The sequence below is a fragment of the Pogona vitticeps genome, chromosome 11, assembly GCF_051106095.1.
Source record: "Pogona vitticeps strain Pit_001003342236 chromosome 11, PviZW2.1, whole genome shotgun sequence".
Taxonomy (NCBI): Eukaryota; Metazoa; Chordata; class Lepidosauria; order Squamata; family Agamidae; genus Pogona; species Pogona vitticeps.
Window position 1 is genome coordinate 1,232,344 of NC_135793.1, and position 23,902 is coordinate 1,256,245.

General features: G+C 49.8%; 1 protein-coding gene across 2 annotated transcripts in view; it reads left to right on the forward strand.

Annotated features, from left to right (window-relative positions):
- MSN (moesin) overlaps window positions 1-15,605 on the forward strand; it is a 37,705-nt gene extending 22,100 nt beyond the window's left edge. For both annotated transcript variants that reach the window (XM_072981199.2, XM_078380661.1), the window contains exons 2-13: window positions 1,025-1,108; window positions 7,890-7,985; window positions 8,481-8,755; window positions 8,956-9,039; window positions 9,494-9,640; window positions 10,334-10,430; window positions 10,667-10,830; window positions 11,544-11,674; window positions 11,856-12,016; window positions 12,853-12,945; window positions 14,002-14,235; window positions 14,444-15,605. In XM_072981199.2, the coding sequence (XP_072837300.2) occupies window positions 1,025-1,108; window positions 7,890-7,985; window positions 8,481-8,755; window positions 8,956-9,039; window positions 9,494-9,640; window positions 10,334-10,430; window positions 10,667-10,830; window positions 11,544-11,674; window positions 11,856-12,016; window positions 12,853-12,945; window positions 14,002-14,235; window positions 14,444-14,608 (1,731 nt within the window). In that variant the 3' untranslated portion in view covers window positions 14,609-15,605. The remainder of the gene's footprint in view (window positions 1-1,024; window positions 1,109-7,889; window positions 7,986-8,480; window positions 8,756-8,955; window positions 9,040-9,493; window positions 9,641-10,333; window positions 10,431-10,666; window positions 10,831-11,543; window positions 11,675-11,855; window positions 12,017-12,852; window positions 12,946-14,001; window positions 14,236-14,443) is intronic.
- The last annotated feature ends 8,297 nt before the right edge of the window (window positions 15,606-23,902 follow it).

Here is a 23,902-nt window from a genome sequence, read left to right on the forward strand (position 1 = left end):
ATGAGTTCTCCCATACGTAGGCTTGCAGGAATTCTTTTCTCCCCTGTTATCTCTGGGGTAGAGACAGCCCTGGCTTCTGAGGCTGTTAAGAAGGCCTCATTCTCCCTGCAGCCTTGAGGATGATGACGGTGGTAGTTCAGCACATCTGGAGGGCAAGAAGCTGAGCCAGGTGGCCATATGGAGCTGCGCTTCTCTCTGCATGGCCCTTTGGAGGAATAACCTGTGAGGCAGGAGAGTCCTGGAGAGGTTTGGATCGATGACATTGGGAAAGAAATAGCTGCGATAGCTGGAAACTCAGAAAAGATGAATATTAACAGTTGTATATGTTGCCTGTTTTCTCCATTATCAGATGCTCTCTTGCAACAAACCTATTGTATAATTACATAACAAGGAACTGCAGCTTGAAAGAAATGTTGGTGTCTTCTCTATCTGATAGAGGGGCATTGCTTTTCATAGTTAAAGTGGCTTCATGCTCTATCTGAGCTTGCTTCTCTTCTACTGTACATCATCTTTCCCAACCTGGTGTCTTGAATCGCAACTAGAGATGGGCATGTTTTTTTTTAAAAAAAAAATCACCAAATTCATTCAGAAATTGCGAATTTCTTGATTCATATTCATACAAATCAGTGAACATGAATCAATGAATTTTTAGTGATTTTTGATTTGTCAGTTCATTGGGCTATAAAACAGCCCCCAAAGCACATTAAAGGAAAAAAACAAACTGACAAACTGAATCATCGGGGGGGGGGGGAATCATTAATTTGTGATTCGTCAACCTTGATGAATCACGAATCAAAACAAATCACAATTTTTCTGATTTGTGCCCATCTCTAATCACAACTCCCATAATCAGTTGTGGATCCCACGTCTCCTCAAGGGAACCAGATTTTGGGAGGCTAATCCATTCTGTCATCAGCTTGATGCTCAAGACCCTTTCGCTGCATAGTGGCTCTTGTCGTTAGATGCTCTTACGGACTTTGTGCGACATCACAGAATGTTCACTCTTTTCCTCTCTTTCTTCCAGATCAGTGTGCGCGTGACCACTATGGATGCCGAGCTGGAATTTGCAATCCAGCCCAATACGACGGGGAAGCAGCTCTTTGACCAGGTAAAGCAGCTGGCTGCCTATAGCTTGCGCCCTCTGTGGGGGCCCAAGACATGTGCAATATGTGTGCAAGCCCATGCTGTCTTGGGGGCTATACTTCCCTTCTTTTGTCTGTGTGTGGGTTTGAGTGTGTAAAGTAAAAAACATCAGGCAACCTCCAAATGGAGCTGATGGTGATGGAAATCAGTGAAGAAAGGATACATCCATCAGGTTACGCTCACCGAGAACCACTTGGGCAAACTCCATTGTTGCTGTCTTAATAGCAAATTTCCTACCTCTGTTAAATATGTCGCCTGATCATTTCTTTCTGCCTGGTGTAGCAGTGAGTGTAGCCCCCAAAGACACAATTAAGAGGCTCCTGAGCACAACCACATTTTCATTTCACGGCAAAGGCTTTGGGTTTGGTTTGTAAGGCAAGGAGTTTGTTGCTTATAAAGCTACTTCACCTACTTATAAAGCTGGCCCACTCCTTCAGAGCAAGGAAGGTTTTTAATTTTTCTATCACAATCTACTCCCTGAAATGTTTTTCTGTTGTAGTGTATTGATGCTCAGCAGTGGAGGTGGTGGTTGCATTTTTAGTCACACAGACGAATGGGAAAATTGAGTGAAAAACAGTAAATAAGAGGAAATCTTTTGTTCTCGACCCCCTACCTTGTATGTGCTGTGTGAAGGGTGTGTTCTTGCTTCTACCCCATTCCTATATATATCTGTCTGTCTGTCTGTCTGTCTGTCTGTCTGTCTGTCTGTCTATCAATCATTCACTCACACACACACACCCCAATGCACAGCTACAGATACATACAAGAGATGTATGTGCTTACTCCCGTTTTTACAAATCAGTGTTTTGACTTTTCATGGAATACAAGATTTCTAAAGTGGCTAAAGCAGCAAAATTAAAACTTAGAGAGCAAGTTCAAAATAAATCCGGAGAGGGAAACTATAAATTTAAAAATAGAACAGCAACAACAGCAGGCAACCATAAAAAAACAATTTTACACTTTCAGCCCCACCTGCTCTTGTCCTGTCTCCATTCTAACCCTAAGCTGGAGCCTGGGACGGGCCTCATACAAGCATGTAGCTAGGAATCCCGAGCCCCAAAGAGGCCCCTTCCTTTTCTTGCCTTGGGTCCTACCTGACCCATAAAAAAGGCCTCAAGGAACAGGCAGGTTCCTGGGGATCTGGGGCTGCAGCTGAAATGGGCTTCGGTTGCAGTGAGGACCTGCAACTCCTGGCCGAGAAGTTGCAACCACCATGTCCCCGACTCGAATCCATCAGCTCTGACCTCAGGGCCGGAATAGAATGTGTGAAAAAAATAAATAAATATCAGGTCTCAATGCACACAGTGTTTATACTTTGCTTTTATTTTTCCATCCTTTCATGTCCTGTTTGTGGGGCAGCTGTCGCAATACGGTCTCCTCCCTCCCTCGCCTCTGCTCTGTGCATCTGTCCAAACAGACGCCTGCCCTGATGTCAAAGGTGGTTTTCTGTGGAAAAAGACAGGCAGCACTTTGAGCCCCTCTCTCGTCCTCTGCTTCGGTTGGGCCGTGCGGGGCGAAGGTGGTGCGGCCGCTGCTTTTCCCTTCCCCTGAAAGCCACCTCACCCACAGCGGCGCTTAGGCCTCCCTGCTTCTCCAAAATGTCCCACACCAGTGGTGTCGCTCTGAGGGGGCTGCACGATCTTTGTCCTCCAAATGGCCAAAGGTTTCATCTAGGATGCTCATTGAGTCACTTGTTTCTGCCCAGAAAGGGTGGCCCCTGCTGAAAAGCATCCACCAGATGTACAGACAAATCGCTCAGATGAGCTTTCTTTGCAGTATACAGAGGGCTAAACGTGCATCGGCCCTCACCTGTCAGAAGGCCTGGAAACCAAAGAAAATCTTTGTATCACCCGGCTTTTATTTTTGCCTGAGTGTTTTGTGGCACGCAGGGCTCAGCCCCTGACACTTTTTTACATCAGTGTCACTGCCCTGTGGAAAATGTCTGGCTACCTGGGCCAAAGCTGGCCCGTGGATGCTTGAGTCCTTTACAGTAACCCCAGGGGGCTGCAGGAAGCATTTTCACAGATCCTCTGGTTGGCGATGCACCTTCAGCACTAGCTGAGGCTTCAGCCTCTCCTGCCACTTGCAAAAGGCATGGTTGAAACACCCCACGCTGGCCCAGTGACTGAGTAAAATACAGAGGACAGAAGGGCCCCAAAACACCTCATTTATCTCTTTAAAAGGTTGTGTGCAGGTGGCCTTTCTTTAGGAAGGGAAATCCTTCTGCATAGCTCTCTGGTTTCTCCCCAAGGATACTAGGCAAGCTCTGTTTGCCCCGATGCCGTTTTGCTTCCGAGATGGTAGACGTGGGGCCACCTGTGTTGGTGGTCAGAGCGACTGGGGACTGGAGACTTTGACTGGCCTTAGAAAGAGGAGGTCTTCTGCTCAGAGCCCACGGTTGCCCAGAAGCCAAACTTTTCTCTTTTGTTGCTCTGGCGAGCCTTCCCTTCTTCATGTGAAATATTCTGATGGCCCTGAGCCCACACATGTCTTGTGAACAGTTATTGAAATATTTATTATTTCCTACCTGATCAAAAGAACTTGCCATAAAGATGTGTTCACAGCTGCGCAGGCCAAGACGGTCTGACAGCATTTCCAGGAATGGGTGAGAGAACTTTTCCCCTGAAAGCCTGGAAACCCTCGGTTGCCAGTCAGAGTCGGCAAGACTAAACCAGACGGACTGAGGGTCTGGCTTGATGGGAGACCCTTTCGTGGGCTCCCGGGGGTGGCTGCGTGGAGGCTGTTGCAGACCGTTTGCTACGGAATTGAGTTCCGAGCAAGGAATCGTTTGTCCATCTCTCCCGGGCTTTGCTTTGGTGAATCTGTAAAACTGCGGGCTCGACCATTGAAAGGGTGGCCCCGGAGAGAAAAAGGGGGCTCCAGAGAGATTCTCCCGGCTGAGGTCGGGGAAGGCTTTGGGGGTGGCGACGTGGGTGTCGAGGTCTCCTCCTTTGTCAGGAGGTCAGGAATTCTGGAAGCTGCCTGGGCTGCCGCTGCTGTGCCAGGACCTTGCTAAAGTATCTAATCTGCTCTTTTTCCTCCCGCCGGCCTGGGGTCCAGCAACTGTCTCTGGACAATTGCAAGGGGGAGGAAGTTGATTCGGAGAGGAAACAACCCATTCAGCTCCGGCCACAATGGGCAATAAAACCGATTGTTCCCTACTGTATTTGTGCTGCCCGGCTGAATGTTCTAGCTGGCCTAGCCTGTCCGGGCAGAGGACACAAAATAAAAACAGCTGGTCTCTAATGGCCTTTCTGCTCTTTCTTTCTCCCCTGCCACCAGCATTGTTGAAACCTCTTTTCAATGCTGCTCCCGTGCAAGTCAGGCTGTCGGGATAACGCAGGGGTAGCCCTAAAATGTGACATAAAGGCAGTGGTGGCTCACCTCTGCCTTCTGATCCCCTGGACTTTGGCTGGTCAAATCAGGCAGTGGAAGAGGTCACGAGTGGCCTTTCCAAAATTTCATTTTTATGTATTTATTTTGGCCCCGTAGTCCTCAGGGTTCTTCAGCAGCATTCAGGGAGACCTGGGGTCCAAGTCGATAGTTTCCTCCCATTTAGGAAACCCTGGAGTCCCTTACCAGAGCCGCCCCTCCCAGATGTTCATAGTGACCAGGGAGAGTTCAGGCGGAGCCGGGGGGGGGATGCGGGGGGGAAGCCGTTTGCCAGACCGTCCTTGTGCCATTGCGCTGCCGAGACCAGAATGGGAAAGTAAAGAGAGCTGGTTTGTGGACTGAGCGGAGACCCCCAGCCTCCCCCCCCCAATCCCAGCTAAGCCCAAGGCACCGTAAAGGTCAAGAGCTGTGTCCCTAGGGGGGAGGCTAAGAACAAGACTGGCTTAGGTCTCTTGGGGTTGGGAGTTTGATTCCCCGCTGGGCTTATCCGGAGGGTCCCTTCCTGCTTTGCCCTTCTAAGGCCATTATATTCCATTTCTTGAATACAAGCTGTCGACAGACCTCAGTAAAGCCTCCGTGGCAGGAAAGGGCTCCGTAGGAAAGGCTCCTGTCTTCTTGCGGACCCTTTTCAAACATTTAAACAAACAAACCATCTGCATGGGCTGTTGGGAGGGAGGCCAGAGGGCTGCCCCCCTCTGATTTCTCGGCTTTCTGGAAAGGCACTTCCCCCTCCTGGGCCCTGCTTTGGCCGCTGCTTGTTTTTCAGCACCTTGTTGTGACACCTCAGTGGCGTGGAGGGATCTTTGGCCTCTGCGTGTTCCTTCCAGCCGCGCCAGATGGCCCTTCTCCTTCCACCCCCTGGGCCTCCTCTGGATACCCTCTTGGGTCGTGCAGGGAAACATGTCTCTGCCAGAACAGTCTTGGTAGGAGGCCCAAGGGGAGGATTCTGGCCACTGCCCTCTGACAACCGGGGAGGGGGGTTGCTTTTTGAAAAAACGTGAGTGGAGTCAATGCTAAGAGACTCAGTACTTTCACATCAGCAGGAAGGGACTTTTCTTGAAACGTTGGCCGCCTTGCGGGAGCAGCTTCCAGCAAAAGGACATTTTGCTTCTTCTGCTCCTGGTTTGAAATGGGGTGCCGGAGGAAGGCTTTCTGGATCCCCGGGACTGCCAGAAAGATGAGCCAGTGAGTCCCAGATCAAATCAATCCTGACCTCTCTCTGGAGGCAAAACTGTTGAAATTGAGTCTGTCTAACTTCAGGCACTTCCTGAGAAGCCAAGAGGATTCTCTGGAAAAGACCATCATGCTGGGAAAAGGTGGGAAAGGCAGCAGGAAAAGAGGAGGACCCAATGGGAGATGGATTGACTCCCTCGATGAAGCCACAGGTTGAGTTTGCAAGAGCTGAGCAGGAACTGTTGAGGACAGGACCTTTTGGAGAGGGCTCATTCATAGGGTCGCCATGAGTCGGAGATGACTTGAGGGCACATAACGAGTGGGAAAAGAGGTAGGATTTTTTCCCCACTTTTGTGCAAGAGCGGAAATCATCACCTCCGTCAACCATTTCGGGGAGATTGCGTTTCAGTCTCTAGAAACCTTGTTTCCTCCTCTTGTGGGGAAAAATGGCGAGCCTGGGTCACCTCCTTCGACGTGATCCCCCGGTAGCTTTGTGGCGTGAAACTCCTTCTGCCCTGGGGCTTCTGGACGAGGCCAGTTGGGAGAGAGAGAGAGCTCCCTTGATCCCTGAGCTGCCGTTGGCAGGAATGAAAAGACGCCCAGCCGCTGGGGAGGGCGGCCGCGAGGGACCGAGCGGAGGTCGCAGCATTTCGTTGCTGGGTATTTTCCTGAACATTCGGCCTTCAGCCAGGAGTGCAGAAAAACCCAGCAACGCTTGCGGGCTCTAAAGGAAAAAAAAAATAACAACCATCATTGCAAATCCAGATCTAAGCGTGGCGTGTAAGGAGAGCACTTCACCCTTTGCACAAATCGCTCGTGACCGGAGTCCGTTCTACTCTCCTCGCCTTCATTCCCAGCAGGAGAGGGTGAAAAAGATTTCCACCGTGGGGTTCCCTTACTGCCTCCCCGTGTGCTTAGGAAATGTGTTTCGCCATTAATCCTGCCTCTATGTCATTATAGACCAATACAGTATTGGTTTATTTTTAAGAAATACACTTATAAATCAATAGTTTGTCGAAGAGCATAGATATGTGGATTTTTGCAGTTGATGGCTTTCATTGACTCAAAAGCTGTTTGGAAGGCTGCTGGCGATGCTACGGTGTACTTATTTATTTATTTACTTACTGACTGACTCGCTTACTTGCTTGCTTACTTACATTTTTATCCTGCTTAACGAGTGGCGAAGATAAAATGACGTAATAACAATGAGAATAACCATACAATTCAGAAAAGGTATCTTATAAGACACAAGCCCTAAAAATGCCATGACTTTTTAAGAAAGACTGGGAAACGACAAGAATAGTTGGGGGCTGGCCAAGAGAGGTTCACAAAGAGAAAATGCAATGGGTCAAAAAAAAAAAATCAAATTAATGATCTCCAGTATTTCTTTGATCACCAATAGTAGAAGGTGGTGGAGGGTGGCGTGGGATCGGGACCCTGGTGTTTGGAGGTGAGTGGGGAGGACTGGCCTTTCCTTGCCTTTCCATTCCCATCATGGCTGTTTTTGGGTTGCCTCTTCAGCAACTCCCTTTTTGGCTGGAAATAGGCTTCTTTCTTTCTTTCTTTCTTTCTTTCTTTCTTTCTTTCTTTCTTTCTTTCTTTCTTTCTTTCTTTCTTTCTTTCTTTCTTTCTTTCTTTCTTTCTTTCTTTCTTTCTTTCTTTCTTTCTTTCTTTCTTTCTTTCTTTCTTCCTTCCTTCCTTCCTTCCTTCCTTCCTTCCTTCCTTCCTTCCTTCCTTCCTTCCTTCCTTCCTTCCTTCCTTCCTTCCTTCCTTCCTTCCTTCCTTCCTTCCTTCCTTCCTTCCTTCCTTCCTTCCTTCCTTCCTTCCTTCCTTCCTTCCTTCCTTCCTTCCTTCCTTCCTTCCTTCCTTCCTTCCTTCCTTCCTTCCTTCCTTCCTTCCTTCCTTCCTTCCTTCCTTCCTTCCTTCCTTCCTTCCTTCCTTCCTTCCTTCCTTCCTTCCTTCCTTTCTTTCTTTCTTTCTTTCTTTCTTTCTTTCTTTCTTTTTTGGTCTGTGTGGTTCTCCTCTCCTTTGCCTGCTTCTTTATGCCCTCAGAGGAGCAGAAAGTTAGAAAACCTCTTCTTCTGGGGTCAGGGAGCTCTTCCCCCCCCCCTTGTTGTAAACTCTGACTAACGCCCTTGTTTCTTGTGTGTGTGTTTTGTTTTTGTGTTTCCCCTGGACAGGTGGTGAAAACCATCGGCCTGAGAGAGGTCTGGTTCTTTGGACTACAGTACCAGGATACCAAGGGCTTCTCCACTTGGCTGAAGTTGAACAAAAAGGTACTGAAGGCTGTGTTTTTAATTTTTACCTCCTGTCCATCGCTTTCTGGGCTGCCTTCCCCAAAGAGGGGAGGGGGCACCTTCAGAACAAACGCAGGGTTCTGTGTTTCAGCCCTGGGGGGGTGGGGTGCAAGGGGGGTGGGCCCTCCAGGAAAGGGACCCCCTTGAAGGAAAGTCATACTGAGAAGCATCTCTGGGTTTCTTGTTTTGTGTTTCCCCCCCCCCCCATGCTGCCCTCTGGGGACTTTGAGGGGGGGGATCTCCAGTTCAACAGGGCAACCCCGGGGGCACTGAGATGGCCCGACTGTCATTCATGGCCTCTCCCCCACCACCATCCCCACCCCGGGCAGACCTTCGCCTGCCTCCAGCCCTCCCGCGTGGGTAGAACTGGGTGGCCCCCCTGGGTCCCCTTCACGACCAAGCCTTAAGCCTTCAAGGAGCCACAGGAGGAAAACCCTCCGGAAACCGGATCCATTCGCGACCCATTCCTTGCAGGTGACGGCGCAGGACGTCCGCAAGGAGAGCCCTTTGCTCTTCAAATTCCGTGCCAAATTCTACCCGGAGGACGTGGCGGAGGAGCTGATCCAAGACATCACGCAGCGCCTCTTCTTCCTCCAAGTGAAGGAGGCCATCCTGAACGACGACATCTACTGCCCCCCGGAGACCGCCGTGCTCCTGGCTTCGTACGCCGTCCAGTCCAAGTACGGGGACTACAACAAAGAGGTGCATAAGCCCGGCTACCTCGCGGGCGACAAGCTGCTCCCTCAGAGGTAAGCCAGCTTTCGAGGCGTCGCTCTGCTTTTGGCGTGTGCGGTCAAGGGTGGGACGAGGAGACCAGCCTGTCTTGGGATGAGAGCCCCGGCTTCTCGCACTCTCCCTACGTGATCTCCGGCCTGTCTCGCCACCGTCAGCGTGTGTGCAGAAAGGGTTTGCCTCCTTAACCCACCTGCTGCCACCTCTCTGCTTCCAGGGTCCTGGAACAGCACAAGCTCAACAAGGATCAGTGGGAAGAAAGGATCCAGGTGTGGCATGAAGAACACCGGGGGATGCTCAGGTAAGGCCAAGAGAAAGCCAATGGCGGCCCCAGATGCGGTTGGGCATGTCTTCTTTGGCCAAGCCCTCCTCGCGTCTCCTCGGCCATCTGGACGGCCCAGTTTTTCCCCACCTATTGCAGTTGGGAAGAAGGGGAGGCAGAGAAAACGGACAGGATGGGACACAATTAAAGCCCCCCCCCCCCCGCTAAGCAGGGTCTGAATGCTCCCGTCTGATTCAGATGTGAAAGCGAGAGATCCCATACGCTGTAGGGCTTGCACCATCGAAGCAGGGCTTGGGAGACCCAGCTTTCAGTCTCTTTGACCTCATGGTTGGTCTTGGGCAGGATCCTTCTCCATCTGACCCAACCCGCTGCCAGGATAAAATAGGGCCAGGGCCACTCAGAGCTCTTTGGAGGAAAAGCCAGGTGTGGGTGAAGTGTTAAAAACCATTTTTGCTTTCTTGCATCCTTCCAGAGAAGATGCCATCTTGGAGTACCTGAAAATTGCTCAGGATCTGGAGATGTACGGCGTGAACTACTTCAGTATTAAGAATAAGAAGGGCTCCGAACTCTGGTTGGGAGTAGATGCCCTTGGGCTCAACATTTATGAGCATACTGACCGGTGAGGAGACAACCTCTAATCTTCCTTGAGGAAAGGGATGGGGAGAAGATCTGGGTGGTGGGAAATGGTATGGGAATGACCAGCGGTCCTCTTTGAACCCTGATGATTTCCATGGTTTCTGGAAGCTGGCAAACAGATCAGAAAAACAACAGCTTTCCTACACTCTCCCCCATGATCTATGTTGCATTTTAAATTGAGTGTTTTATTCCTCTTGCTCCTTGTTGAATATAAGAATCCTAGAATAATTGATCCAGAAAGGGGACTCTTAAGGCCATAAAATCCAACCCCCTGCTCAAGGCACAAATCCAAATCAAAGCGGATCTAACAGAGGGGTGCCCTATTTCCACTTGAAGGCCTCCATCGTTGGAGCATTCACCACCTCCTGAGGTCATGGGCTCCCTCATCATACTCCTCTTAACAGTTATGAAGTTCTTCCTGATATTCAGCCTAAATCTGGCTTCCTGTACCATGATTACATGTCTTGCACTTTAGGGCGATCAAGAATAGACTTGGGTTTAGATAGATTCTGCACTACAGTATCTCTCCTTAGATCCCATTTTTCAAAAATTTGCAAAGCTTTCCTTGCTGGGAAATAATTTATTCATATGGTGTGAATGTCAACAGGCTGTCAAAGCACTGCGGGTGCTCTTAGCTGGCTCTGCTTTCTGAAATGGTGAATCCTCTCCTTTGCAGGTTAACACCAAAGATTGGATTCCCCTGGAGTGAGATCAGGAATATTTCCTTCAATGACAAGAAGTTTGTTATCAAGCCCATTGACAAGAAAGCTCCCGTAAGGCCTGTTTTGTTGCTTGCAATGTTGTGCCCTATTCTGTGATTCAGGTGGGCACATGGAGTGGCTCAGGATTTACCAGCCTTGCTGAAGACCGCTCTGAAGCTTAGGAATGCTGTGACACTGAGTCACCGAAGGTGTAGCATTCCTGGGCCTGGAGCTGCTCCTGCAGGCGGAGGGGAAGGGTTGTGAGCGGTGCCCATGATTAATTGAGTACTTCCCATTCTCCCACCCAGGATTTTGTATTTTATGCCCCCCGGCTAAGGATCAACAAGCGCATCCTGGCCCTCTGCATGGGGAACCATGAGCTCTACATGCGCAGGCGCAAGCCCGACACGATTGAGGTGCAGCAGATGAAAGCCCAGGCCCGGGAGGAGAAGCACCAGAAACAGATGGAGAGGTGCGTGCCTGCGTGCGGCCGTAGGGTGGATGGAAAGGAGGAGAAGCTTCCCTGACCTGGATGAGAAGAGGGTGGGGTCGGGGAAGTGAGAGCAAGGCTTGGAGGTCAACCTGGGTCACCCCGTGGGCTTGCTGGGGACCTGCCTGTATTTTTCTGCCCATCGGAGAACGGGCGTGGTGACATTCTGAAGAAGGGCATAGCTTGGAGGATCCACGGTCTCTGATTCGTGCATTCGTCCAGGATGTGCAGTTGAAACCGCTGAGTAATTTTCTTATACTAATATACATGCTGGTTATTGTACTATGTTTCATGGGATCTGGTTTATTGTAAGTGATCAGGTGTTAAATCTTAGCTTGCCTTTTCTGTTTTTGTCTTGTGTGTTTATGTGTTCTGTTTTCCTTTTATTATTCGAATCGGTTGCATGCTTTGCCTCATTATGTAAGCCATCCTGAGCGGTGTTCGCACTACCTTGGAGGGTCTCTAAGCCCAGTGAGTTGATTCACTTAAAAATGCAGATCAGACAGAGTTCCCCTGCAGAGGCAAACCATGGAGTTGAGGAAGTGTTGGTGGGGAAGACCGAAGACTTTCTTCCCCCCCCCCCCAAGAAACGGCAAATGCCAACTCACTGTCCTGAACGCTATAAAGGGGACGCTGAAGTCTGCCAACCCACGGGCTAGACTTTGCATGAGCCTCTGCCTTTCCTCTCCTCTCAGGGCTTTGTTGGAGAATGAGAAGAAGAAGAGGGAGTTGGCAGAGAAGGAGAAGGAGAAGATTGAGCGGGAGAAGGAGGAGCTGATGGAGCGGCTCAGGCAGATTGAAGAGCAGACCAAGAAAGCCCAGCAAGGTAGGAGAACTCGAAACACACACACCCCCTGGGCTCCGCTCGGGAGGGAGCACCTCTGAGGGAGGAGGCGCCGGACGCGTGCGGCGAAGCCGGGCCCGCCTGTGACCTGCTGGCATGCGTTGGGTGGGTGGGATGCCCAGGAGGACGCACAAAAGACCCCTCCGTGCTCTTTCCTCTCCAGAACTGGAGGAGCAGACCTGCCGAGCGCTCGAACTCGAGCAGGAGAGGAAACGGGCTCAGGAAGAAGCCGAGAAGCTGGCGAGGGAGCGGCAGGAAGCCGAGGAGGCCAAAGAGGCTTTGCTGAAGGCATCGAATGATCAGAAGAAGACCCAGGAACAGCTGGTAGGCTGCTTCCCCCCCCCAGGCCCCGTCTGGGCACCGTTGGCAAAACCCTTTGTTCTTTGGCTGATCCTGCCTGCTGCCCCTTGAGCCTCACGGGCACAAGAAACAAGATTCGTCCCCGTACTCATTACAGGGTGGGGAGAATGTGCGCCCCCTCCAGGTGCTGGTTGGACTCCAACTCCCATGAGCCCCCGCCAGCATAGCCAAGGTTACGGGATAATGGGAGATGCCATCCCTTACCGCAAGGGAGGAAGGGCTACTATGTCTTTCTACAACGGATCTAAACCCTGGTAGTGAAGAACCTGAAGAAGAGAAGGAGCTGACGGGCAGTTGGGGGGGGGGAATGTCCGTAAATGCAGGTTCAGCTGTCAGGATTCATACCCTAAGGTGTAGGTTTTGTGAAAAGGTGTAAAGGGTGCAAATCATGTCTCCGCAGGAACATGGTCTGGATGCAAATAAGGGGATAGCCTTGTATTCCAGAGTAGCTCCTCTTTCCTTGAAAGGTGGACTGGCTGCCTGTCTCTGCCTGTTGTTCTCCCTCAAAGGACTGCCCTTCGAAATGTTTCACGGCAGACCTAACCGCACACCTCGGAGAAAGAACCTGCAAGCCCCGAAATGTTGCCAAAATCTTGGCAGCAGTATTTCTGTTGGGGGTTTCTCGCAGAGCCTTGCGTCCGTCCTCAGATAAAATTCCCAGGTTGGGCCAGCCTGCCTTGCCTGCCTGCCTGGGGTTTCAGCTTGTCCAAGGGGTTGACCGGCGGGCATCTTCCTGGAGGGTCTCTCTCTCTCTCTCTCTCTCCCCTGCTTCACAGACGGTTTTCTGTTGACTTCCGCAGGCCAGTGAGATGTTGGAACTGACCAACAGGATCTCGCTGTTAGAAATGGCTCGGCAGAAGAAGGAGAGCGAAGCCATGCAGTGGCAGCAGAAAGTGAGTCGGTGGTCGTCTTGCTCTCTTTCTCTTGAACCCTTGCTTTCCCCTTCCAGGCTGCAGGGCGGGGTCCCCCCCTCCTCTGTCCTTGTGGTGCAGACATTTGGAAATGGCATTCCCCCCCCCTCCAAATGCTGGCATTACATGTCCTAAAAATCGAAGATGCCCTTTTCTTTTTCATAGATAAGTAGAAAAGCTCAGATTTTGCATACTAGGAATTTCTAGGCCAGCTCCAGTTTGTTGGCTGGAGGGTTGCGGAGGTTGGTCGCCAGGATTTTTACCAATTCCACACAAGTGAGCATCTCACTCAGTCTTGGACGTCCTGAAAATGTCCGTCTACTGAAGGCTTCTGGCAGAAATGATTGGCCTTTTTAGGATTGGAGGGGGGGCGGTGCTGAGCACCGTTGGTGGGCTGTGAGGGTTCTCACCGTGGTTTCGAGGAACCTCAGCAGAATTCTTTCGGAGAGGATTCAGATGTATGTAAATTTCCATTCCAGTTCCTTTCTCTTCCACCTTTCTCCCCACTTCACAGACATGTTGCAGACTAGTGGGGCCAGAGAGGTGATAAAGATTTAATTCAATCTTTAAAATGATGTGAAACATGGAGGGTTACTTTCAAAAACATTAAACATGAAAGACAATTAGAAAAATTAAAAAGACACATATGGTACCCCAAAAGAGTGTTTAAAAAAAATCCCAGTTTTTAAAAAACAACTCAGAAAAGTGCAGCATCAGTAGAAATGCAGCATCAGTTTGTAGCTACACATTTGACTTACGAGCAAGGACAAGCTGGCAGAAGGACAGGCGGGAGGGGCCTAAAACAGGCTCCTGTGGAAGGGAGTTCCACAGGTTTCAGGCTGCCATTCCAAAGTAGATTCTGCTTGGAGCTCTCAACCAGAAGAGTTCTCTTTTTTTAAAAAAAAGTCCCTGTTATTCATCCACTGAAAAGCATCTTACTCTCCCTCCAAGCCCAAGTTGACAAAAGGGGAAATGGGACGGTTTGGGGAGCTGCCTCTTACTCACCGATGGGATAATGGCCCCTTCTTCGCCTTCCAGGCCCAGATGGTTCAGGAGGACCTGGAGAAGACTAAAGAGGAGCTGAAGTCCGCCATGAGCACCCCTCACGTCCCCGAGCCCATGCAGTCGGAGAACGAGCACGACGACGAGCAGGACGAGAACGCCGCTGAGGCCAGCGCGGAGCTTCGGGCGCACGCCTCCGTCAAGGACCGCAGCGAGGAGCAGCGGACCACAGAGGCGGAGAAGAACGAGCGGGTCCAGAAACACTTGAAGGTAGGGCGCCCACAAAGACAAGGAAGCCGGCCATCCTGGGTCCTCTTCCCCAGAGTAACGTGGTCAGTTTCAGGGCCTGGGCGTGGTTGAAGGCGCACACCCTGAAATAAAGGGTGTTACTCGGGGGAGCTTTCCGTCGGGAGCATCTCACCCCAGCCCCCTCGAGGGTCCCCCTCTCCTCCAACGGACCCCCTCTGCCCCTCTGCAGGCTCTCACGTCCGAGCTGGCCAACGCCCGAGACGAGACCAAGAAGACGAGCAACGACATGATCCACGCCGAGAACATGCGCCTCGGACGGGACAAGTACAAGACCCTCCGCCAGATCCGACAGGGCAACACCAAGCAGCGCATTGACGAATTTGAGTCCATGTAAACCGTTCCTGCCTTTGCCGTGCCTGCAACCTCCCTCCCTCCTTCCCTTTCTCCCCTTTCTCCCCTTTCTCTCTGTGTAACCGCATTCTGCTGGAACCACTACAGGAGCGTGACCACCGTTCTGCCCTAGAGTTCAGCACTCAGGCTGTCATTCGGGGTAGGACCAAACGGGGAAGAAAGAAAAATTAGTCTGTGGTCCATTATTGAAATATTTTGGGCACCTTGCCCTCTCCTTGCTTAAGCCGAGTTGTGGAGCCACCTTTGTTCCACGTGGGTTTAATACGGCTTGTGATACATCAGTGCCGCCACCGCTGCCTAATTGCCGAGGCCTAATTAGGGGCACCGGACACACCTCTGGGTCTTCTCCCCACCCGTCTCTAGCCAACATTTGAAGAGTCACAGACTAGCGTAGCACTAATCCATAGCCTTTGCTGAAGTTTTCAGATCTTTCTCTGTGTGTGTGTGTGCGTGTGTGTGTGTGTGTGTGTTTTAAAGCCAGACTAGTTTTAACACTGTGTGACTAGGAAAAAAAATTGTAGTGCAGGATAATGGTTTGCAAGTAGAATTCCAAATTTGTGGCATTCCCAGCCTAGTTCCTAGAGACCAAAGCTTTCGAAAAGATTCCCTGAGGTTTCAAAAGACCAGACAGATCTGTTTTGATCTTTCAGTATTTTGCAAGTGCCACCAACCTAAGAGGTTGGAAGCATCCACAGCCTCCTGCATCGTCGCGATCGGAGCAATTCGGATGCTCCCTCTTAGCCCCATTGGCTACAGAGTCGCTTTTTGCCATATGCAGCAGGAAGAAAGTTTGGCCCACCTGTCCCGCGTCCTCGATCTTGCCAACAATGTGGCTGGACCGAGGGTCTGAAAGAGGATTTCAGTCAGGTGTGGCTGTCCGCAAGAGAAGCACAAAGCTGCACAGATTGCCTTTTTTTTTTCCAGGGTGGGTTTTCTGAACACTTGCCGTATGGTGCCTTATGAAACTTGCATTCCTTTCCCCCCCCCCTCTCTCTATAGGAAGGCAGTTGTGGGTAGTGTGTGTTTTTCTCTATAAAAGTGGTCTCCTCCTGTTCGCTTGTGGCCTGCAGGGTTGACCTTGCTTGCATAGCTGACAAGGGGATTATCCCCACCTGGCGAGCCCCTCAGAAGGATGGGGAGATTTTCTTCTGCCTTCGCTGCTGGATCTCTTGGTTTGGAGTGCCTTTTTTAGTCTGTTATTAAGGGGAGCGGGGAGATGCGAAAGCCTCTGGGGTTTTCCTTTCAGAAGTTTGCAGACCGTCTTTTCTAGGGGTGCTAAATTCAGAGAGAGAGAGGCTTGGGTGCTGTTTTGTGGCCAACCCTTCATCCAGTAGCCTTCCAGGTGTCTCTCCTCCCCGCAGGGCCATTGACCTGCAAGGGTGGCCCGGAGCCGTCTCCGTTCATCAGCAGAAGTGCCAGCACCTCCTCCTCCAAGGCTGAGCCAAGTCTGGATGGAGCCCTCCTTGTTCTGGGTTTTCTCCCTTGCACAGCCCGGCGGCTCCTGCTTCTCTCAGGCTTCTGTTTAAAAAGAGCTCCATTTGAAAGGAAGCCACTGGGTTTCTGACTTCCTTTCCTACCCCTGTGTGGGCTCACAGGCGGCTCCTCTCTGCGGCCTCTCCAGCCCTCCTGGCCCTCTCCCTCCAAACTCCCCTGCACCCTCACTTCCATTCTCCACTTGCGTCCAACTGATTAGCGTTGAATCCAAAACCCGTTTGGAGAAGGCTGAGTGGAGACTGCAAAAGTCAGCCCCGGGTGAAGAGAGGGCCAACGGTTCCCGTGTTTTCCCTGTGGGGCTCCCACAAGTGCCTCTAAATCTTGAGGCTTATTCTGGAGTGGGCCCTGTGAGCAATATCGCTTGCGTGGAGAGGTGCGTCAGAAACCAATGCTCTGAACTCCTCCAGAGATCACCTTCTGAAGTGCCCAGGGGTGCGTTTGGGGGGGGCACCCCTTCCCTCCTTTCCCCCCTTCCACATCATGTGCCTTGAGGAAGCGAGGGACGGGGGCTCTGGCCGTGTGCACAGACAGTCCCTTTGTCCTCCTCCCTTTGGAAATATGGAACTCCACAGCTTTTAACTTTTTTCCTTTTTAAAAAAAAAAAACACACCATTTGTCAGAACTGATGTATAGGCAAGGTCACGGCTGTTTCCCCTTTCATTCCTGAATCAGGACAGAAATTTCTGGTGCTTGGTACACACTGATTTTTTTTTTAGACCTACCCAATAGAGCTTTTTCTGATAAGCAAATAAATGCACTGTGCCCTGAGCTCACTCAGCAATGGACGAGCCGAGCTGTCCGGCCGTTCTCTTGCATTGTCCTGGGCTCGTGGAGCCCCGGCAACCTTCCTCCGGCTGGCAACCTGACTTCCCCGCTGCCCGCTTTCTTCCGGGGTCGAAACAACCGTGCCAGTGAGTCTAACTCCTCGTGTAGATGGTTCAGCTCTTCCCTGGTCTCACCAGTATTATGTATTCCAGTTGTATCTAATGATATTGATTTCATTTTTCTTTTTTTTTTCCTAGCTATGCACAATTAGAAAATATTAATCTTGGAAGTGTTGAGAGGGGAGGGGAGATTTACAACCCACCCACCCCTTTTCTCCATGGGAAAAAAATGTATTGTAAAGAGATGATATTTTGCAGGAAATTAATGTAAGAAGCATTCAGTATTACAATGAGATTTCTAGATACTTTTTTTAATTATTTGTTAGGATTCATGGAGGGCTTTTTGCTCTCCTCTCCCCCACTCCCCCGTTTGTTTACTCTTATTACATGGATATACACGATCCTTCTGGGGGAGGGGAGTTTACCCTATTAAGCTTTTTTTTTTTGTCAAACTTTATATTTGTGTTTTGGAATTTTTGCTGTAAATTATGTCTAACTTTTTTTTATTTTGACCAACCTTTTTACATGTTGTGTTAAAGCACCAGTTCTTCCGAGGGGGGGGAGGAGGGGCTGCAAGGTAACCCGTGGATCGCTGTGGCTCGCAGCCAAAAGAGGTCCGCTTGCGGTTGAGACGCTGTGTGTTCAAAGGGGTTTTGTTAAGTCCACACCCTCTTCTCTCCATTCAGTGCCAATAAAGTTTAGACCAATAAAGTTGGACTCCTTTGGTGTCTTTCTGTGTTGACTCTGGTGACTGTTTCCGATAGATCGGTCATGGGTTTTTAGGCAACTGGCCGCGGACCCAGAGGTTGGGAGTTCAAGGTTGGACTCGATGGTCCGTACGGTCGCCCTTCCCAGCTCTGCAGGTCCAAGATGGTTATTTTATACACAGAGAGCCCTTCAGGTACGAAACCTCCTGGATCAGAGGGCACCTTGGACAATAGTAGAAGATCTCTCGTCTCAGGGGTTTGCCTGCAAGTTCAACACTTATCTTCTAGAGGCCCAGGAAACATGTTAAGATGGTTTTTCTTAGAGGTGAAGTTTTAAAGAACTTCCAGTAGGTAACTCCACACACATACACCATGGTCCAGATGGATGTTATGGGTTCACATCTGTGGGCATATAAAGATAGCTCGATTCTAATAAAGAGAGTCGAACACACTCTTTTTGCTTATCTGTTTTCCAAAAAGTGATCTGGGTCATGCCATGTTGTACAGTCTTAGATATAAACTCCCACACGTTTGGATAGCTTCCCAGCCGTTTCACCAGCTTGAGTGCCTGTTTCGTTATCTTTAGCCAGGGAGGGGGGGCTGTTGCTTTTTATAATTACTAGGGCTTCAAAGCTGACACATGGAAAGCGTCATCCGCACCTCAAGAGCTGTTGTCGAGAGTACTTCCTGTGGTTTCAGTGTACCCTGCGCTTTACTAGCCGAGAAGTTGAGGACCTACTCTGTGTGCATCAGATCGCCGGTTCGATCCTTAGCACCTCCCAAATACATTCGTGTAAGAAGTGAATTGTAATCTGTGTTCAAGCCGAGTGGGATCAAACATGTTCTGCTATTGGGTCCTTTTAAGGAGAAAGGTGGGGTTAAATATTTTAAATAAATAATTATTATCAGAAATGGGGACTTGGGGGTTGGTGGCCCATGCCTCCTCTCCAGAAAAGTTCCGAATGGATTCTGCTGTCCCAGCAGGGGCAGGGTTAAAGCCATCGGGGACGCCTTCCAGTTCTCTGATTCTGCATCCAGGAAACGGAAGGGAAGAGGTAGCAGGTCTTAGAATGGCCCACATCAATTTTGGAACAAGAAGGCTATGAAAAAAAAGCTTATTTAGAGGAGGTTCACGTTTGCTGGATGATCTCCAGCAGTTTGGCCTAGTATGTGCTAATGCTCTGGTGGAAATCTACAGCGTCCTACTTAAGTTCTTCCGGGACATGTCATTCCGCCCGAATCCGTTTTCGGTCCTGGTGTTTTTGTTCTGCGCTTTGCGGAGCCACCAGAGGGCATCCGAGAATCTGTTTAGAGAAAGTCCAGTGAACCTTAAAGGGGGTGGAAAGCAGGGAGAAAGGAAGCAGGAGGAAGGGTTTCATGGGGAATCGGTGCCATCCCAGAGATCAAGTCTGCCAAAGAAATCTGAAAACTGCCTCTCCCTAGGGGGAGAGGAAGGGGAATAGAAAACAAGAGGGTGTAATTTACAGCTGCAAATGCATGTCTGGCACTCCAAGGATTCCGGGAGAGAAAGAACAGACCCCCCACCCCCAGCACGTGGTCCTGAACGGCCTTCACAGAAGACCTTCTGGCCTTGCCTCAGATGCTCCAGCGTTCTGCACATCTTCCTGGAAGGCCCCCACCATCACTGCCACGGCTGGGACACCTCCCGGGTTTAAAGGTCTGAAGGGAGAAGACGCCTTTTCACCGGCTGACAGGTTTTGACAGCATGCAAGATTTTATTTCTTGCTTCCGACACTTTTTGTTTTTAAAGAAGACAAAATACTTTACAATGCCTTCTCTACTGTTCCAAGAGGCAACTTGTAAATTCAGACGGAATAAACTGTGGCCCCAATCCTGTTCAGAAGTTAACACCAATGGAAGGGAAACAGTGCAATCACACAGCAGCAAACTGATGCTAATTAAGAGTTCTCACTTCAGTTCCCAGTCCTGCGCTAGGCCATCCAGCTGGTGCACAACCAGGAATTTAAGCAAAGGCTTGTTAATCTTCCAATCTACCATTTCTCTTTCTTTCCATTATTTGAAAGCTCTGTTAGAATAGACACTGTTTTGTGATAGAAGAGGTTGGGTCAGAACTTGGACAATAGATGAACTACTTCGTTCCTAGCCAGGGAAAAGGGAACTTGTGATTGCAGTTTGCAAGACGTGGAGTAGATCCACCCGTGGAATGTCTATGATCAAACACTGGCTACCAAATGCTGATTATCAGTAATCCCAACTGGATTTGTGGGGCGTCCTAACCTTTCTCCTGTGTTGCAGATGACTTTAAAAAGAGGAATATTTTACTGAACTTGGCTTTTCCATATCTTAAGAGAAATACATTCTCCAGCAGAGTTGAAGACAATCCTGTTATTTAAGTTGTGGAAACCAATTGGAATGGTGCAAAATTGCACATTTCCAGATCTTACAATTCTGGAGATTTTTCAGGACATGCAAATAAATTTTCTTTATTTATTGGAAGTTAAAAGTACGGCGTCTCATTATCCTGAACAAGCACCAAATTATTCAGACGTTCAAAGCAATGATGGATTTTGAATTTGCCTGTTCCAATGCTGGAGGAAATCTTTTCTTTTTGAGGAGGCAAGACGTGTCATTCCAGGTAAACAAAAGGCTTCCCTGAAATGAGTTTTTTTTTCCCAGTTGCCATCAGGATTGCTTCCCTGCTGTACTCCACAAGTGATCTGGACTCTCATCTCACCCAGAGAAGGGTGCCGAGGACAGTGGAATTTGGAAATATTTTTAGACCATAGGGTTGGGGGAGTTTTCACTCTGATAGCTAGTAGGTTTGGGTGTGTTTTTTTTGGGGGGGGGGTTTGGATTTTATTCTGGAGGTTCCACCTGAACAACAGACACCTTGCTGTGGCTCACCTGGAAGAAAGGCCTAAGGTTGGAAGCCTTTGTGGCCTGCCTCGGCCTAGTTCCCCCAAGCTTCCTGTTCAGAAAGGAAGCTTCCTGCTGACATTGGGAGAAACTGCCTTTCTGGGCAGGAACCTAGGCAGACCAGGCCTAGCTAGGTCACAAAGCCTTTCATCTTAGGCCTGTCTTCCGGCGAGCCACACTGAGGTGTCTGTGCAGCCCGTGGAACTCCCAGGACAGAGAATTATGGGATTTGTAGTCTTTTTTAAAAAAAAAATCCAAAAACCCTATGCCTAACAGCAGGCATGTTCTGAGATCGAGCCACTTTTCCGGGATGATCAAGCAAAGGACTACCAACCCTGCGGGCTGTCCTTGGCCACAACCTTACTGTGCATCCATCTCTCTGTGATTTCAGTTCAAGGTTCACCAGTGCGATAAGCAGCTCGGCTGCTCAGCTGAGGACTCAAGTCTGTTGCTTCCAGATTTCCACGGCTATTTCCCAGGCCATTTGCAGAAGGAAGCTGAGAGGCACCTCTTCAAGACATGGAAAAGCCAAGTTCCATGAAAAATTCCATTTTCTAAACCATTTTCAACACAGGAGAAATGTTAGGATGCTTTTCATTCCCAGGAACACAGCTTTAGGGAAGGCGCCATAACAAAAATGTGCAAACAGAGCATTTTGTGAATGAGCATTTGGAAACATCATCCACCCACTCTTAGTTATTTCATTTTAATCACAGTCCGTGATGCAATGATGAGGGTAGCAACCAACAAATAAGGCAATCCTTGGAAAAAACAAAATTTAAATGGCGTACTCAGCATCACCAGGCAACTTGGAGATCTTTCCCCCTCTAATTTGACAATTTCTTCCCATTCCCTACTTTAAACTTGATTTTAACAAGCACAGCAATTAAAATATTGTGAGAACCAAGAAGTCCAGGCTATTTCAAGTACACCTTGGGGGCTGGACCCATTGGCCTTATAGGCCCTTTCTCACTCAATTATTCTATGATTTGCGAAGGCTTTCACGGCCGGGATCTGATGGTTGTTGTGGGTTTTTCGGGCTCTTTGGCTCTTTGTTCTGAAGGTTGTTCTTCCTAACGTTTCGCCAGTCTCTGTGGCCGGCATCTTCAAAGGACATCACAGAGGACATCCAGAGCACAGAGTCCTGTCCTCTGAAGATGCCGGCCACAGAGACCAGCGAGATGTTAGGAAGAACAACCTTCAGAACACGGCCAAAGAGCCCAGAAAACCCACAACAACTATTTCTATGATTTTTTCCATAAAAGAACAAGAGAGACTCTCCTGTCACCCCTTACAATCTCAAATAAATTGCCAGTTTCTTGTGTGGAAATCGGTCTGGTTATTAAGGGAGCTGCTTTTACCGAAGCACAATGTTTCCACATTCCAAATAAATGGTCCAGTTCAATACTGTAGTCTTATCATTCTCCATTTTTTTTAAAAAAAAAATCTGTGTTTCTTGTGCTTAGCATCCATTCCCTCCTGGGATAACTTGTTTTGCTTTTAAACAGTTCTGTTTATGTTTAGCACCATTTAAGTGGAAACAGCGCTCAACGTATTTGCAGATTCAAGAGCATCTCGACTCCCACGTCAAGGCCTCTTGCGAACTTGTTGCGGGGTGGGGGATTGTGACTTATGTGTGAGAACAACCCATAAATTTCCGCTCAAAGTCCTGTGGCCAAGGTCACTCCTTTTCTGTGTCAGGGGGAACCCATTAATTAACTTCTACATACATGGGCAAAGATGGTCCGACTGTTCAAACACATGGCCGTTGCCCCTGCATTCAGCCTCCCCTGTTTTAACCTCTTGCATGGAGGATATTGTTTTGCTAACGGTGCCCTATAAAGCTTTTGTAACCTCCGAGTTTGCCTTTTCGATACCTTTTTTAAATAAGAAAATACTAACAAACAGCATATTGTTTGCATTACTGGGTTGTTGAGCGTGTCTCTGGTTTAATTGGTCTGGATGTATTCCCCTTTCTCATGTAGCTAGGATGTCGTTTTGTTAAGGTGTGGCATTGCACTGAACTGTACAGTTACTTTCTACAAAAGACAGGTCCACACACGGGCACGCCAGGTGGGCCCCCAATGTCTGCCTATTCTGAAAGAGGGCCAAGATCCTTAGGCATGTTGCAAAAGGGGTCACAGAGTGTCCTCAATCTTTTGAAAGCTCATGGAAGGAGGAGACGAGTCGGAGGGCCTTCTCGATGCCCCTCGGGATGTCGGGAGGGTGGGGGCCAGCAGTGGATGTCCTGCGACCCCAGGACGCCTCCTGCAACCCAGCACGGATGCGGCTCCTCGGTCCTCCTGGAGGGGCTGCTCTGCTTTCTAGCCCGCAAGGAAGAGCGGCCGCAGACCAGGCTTTCCCGAGTGGAAGAGGCTGCCACCTCCCTTAACATCAGCAGGCACTCTTCCACTCAGTGTCATTTGGGGCCGGCCGACTTCTGACAGTGGGATGCGCTCTGTATCCATCCAGAGGCATTCCCAAGCTAGCAGGTGGCCACAGGCAGACGTTTTTTGGCCCATCTTTCTGCTGGGTTGAGTCTGAGAGGGGGGGGGTTAGGTATGACGAGGAACTGAGTGGCCAAAATGGAGCAGGTATGGGCATTTCCCCCACCCCCACCACCCCCGGTGTAGTGTGGCTTCATCCATCGCTCGTGGGATGGCTAGGAAACACGGGCACCCCTTGAAAAGCGAGCAAGGGAAAGCCGCCTTCCCAGGCGCGGCAGTCCCAGCACATGCCTGTTGAGAGGCGCCATTCCTAAGTGTTCACCCCAACCCCAGAGGGAGGGCTCTGTCTTTCTCGTGCCGCCCTGTAGCCCGGGCAGAGAGGAAGGTGTGTCGTTTCAAAGGAAGGCCAAGCAGAAGGAGAGATGCACAATGGCTGCACGCATCTACTGGTTCTTGAACTGCCGTGTGAGATCCGACCCACAGCTTCCTTGGCTGTCACTTTAAAGAGACACCTCCGGTACAGCCTGCCTCGTTCCTCACTTGCATCCAAGAAAAACGGCGGGCAACGTACGTACGTCTGCTGTGCACGTTTGGGACTCGGTTTAACTTCTTTGCACTCGGGACAAGACTCCTCCGGCACAAGCCTGATGAAGTGGGCCTCCTGAGCCACGAAAGCTAGCAGATTGCACTATTGGTCTCTTTTATTTCATTCAAATCTCGATGCTTTCCCCATGAAACCCAGAACCTATCACCTTCATCATCTTAGAACGGTGGAGCTGGAATGAGGGCTGCAAAGAGGAGACGATCCTAGGATGTCAAGGACTTTGCTTGCCTGAATATGGAGGGG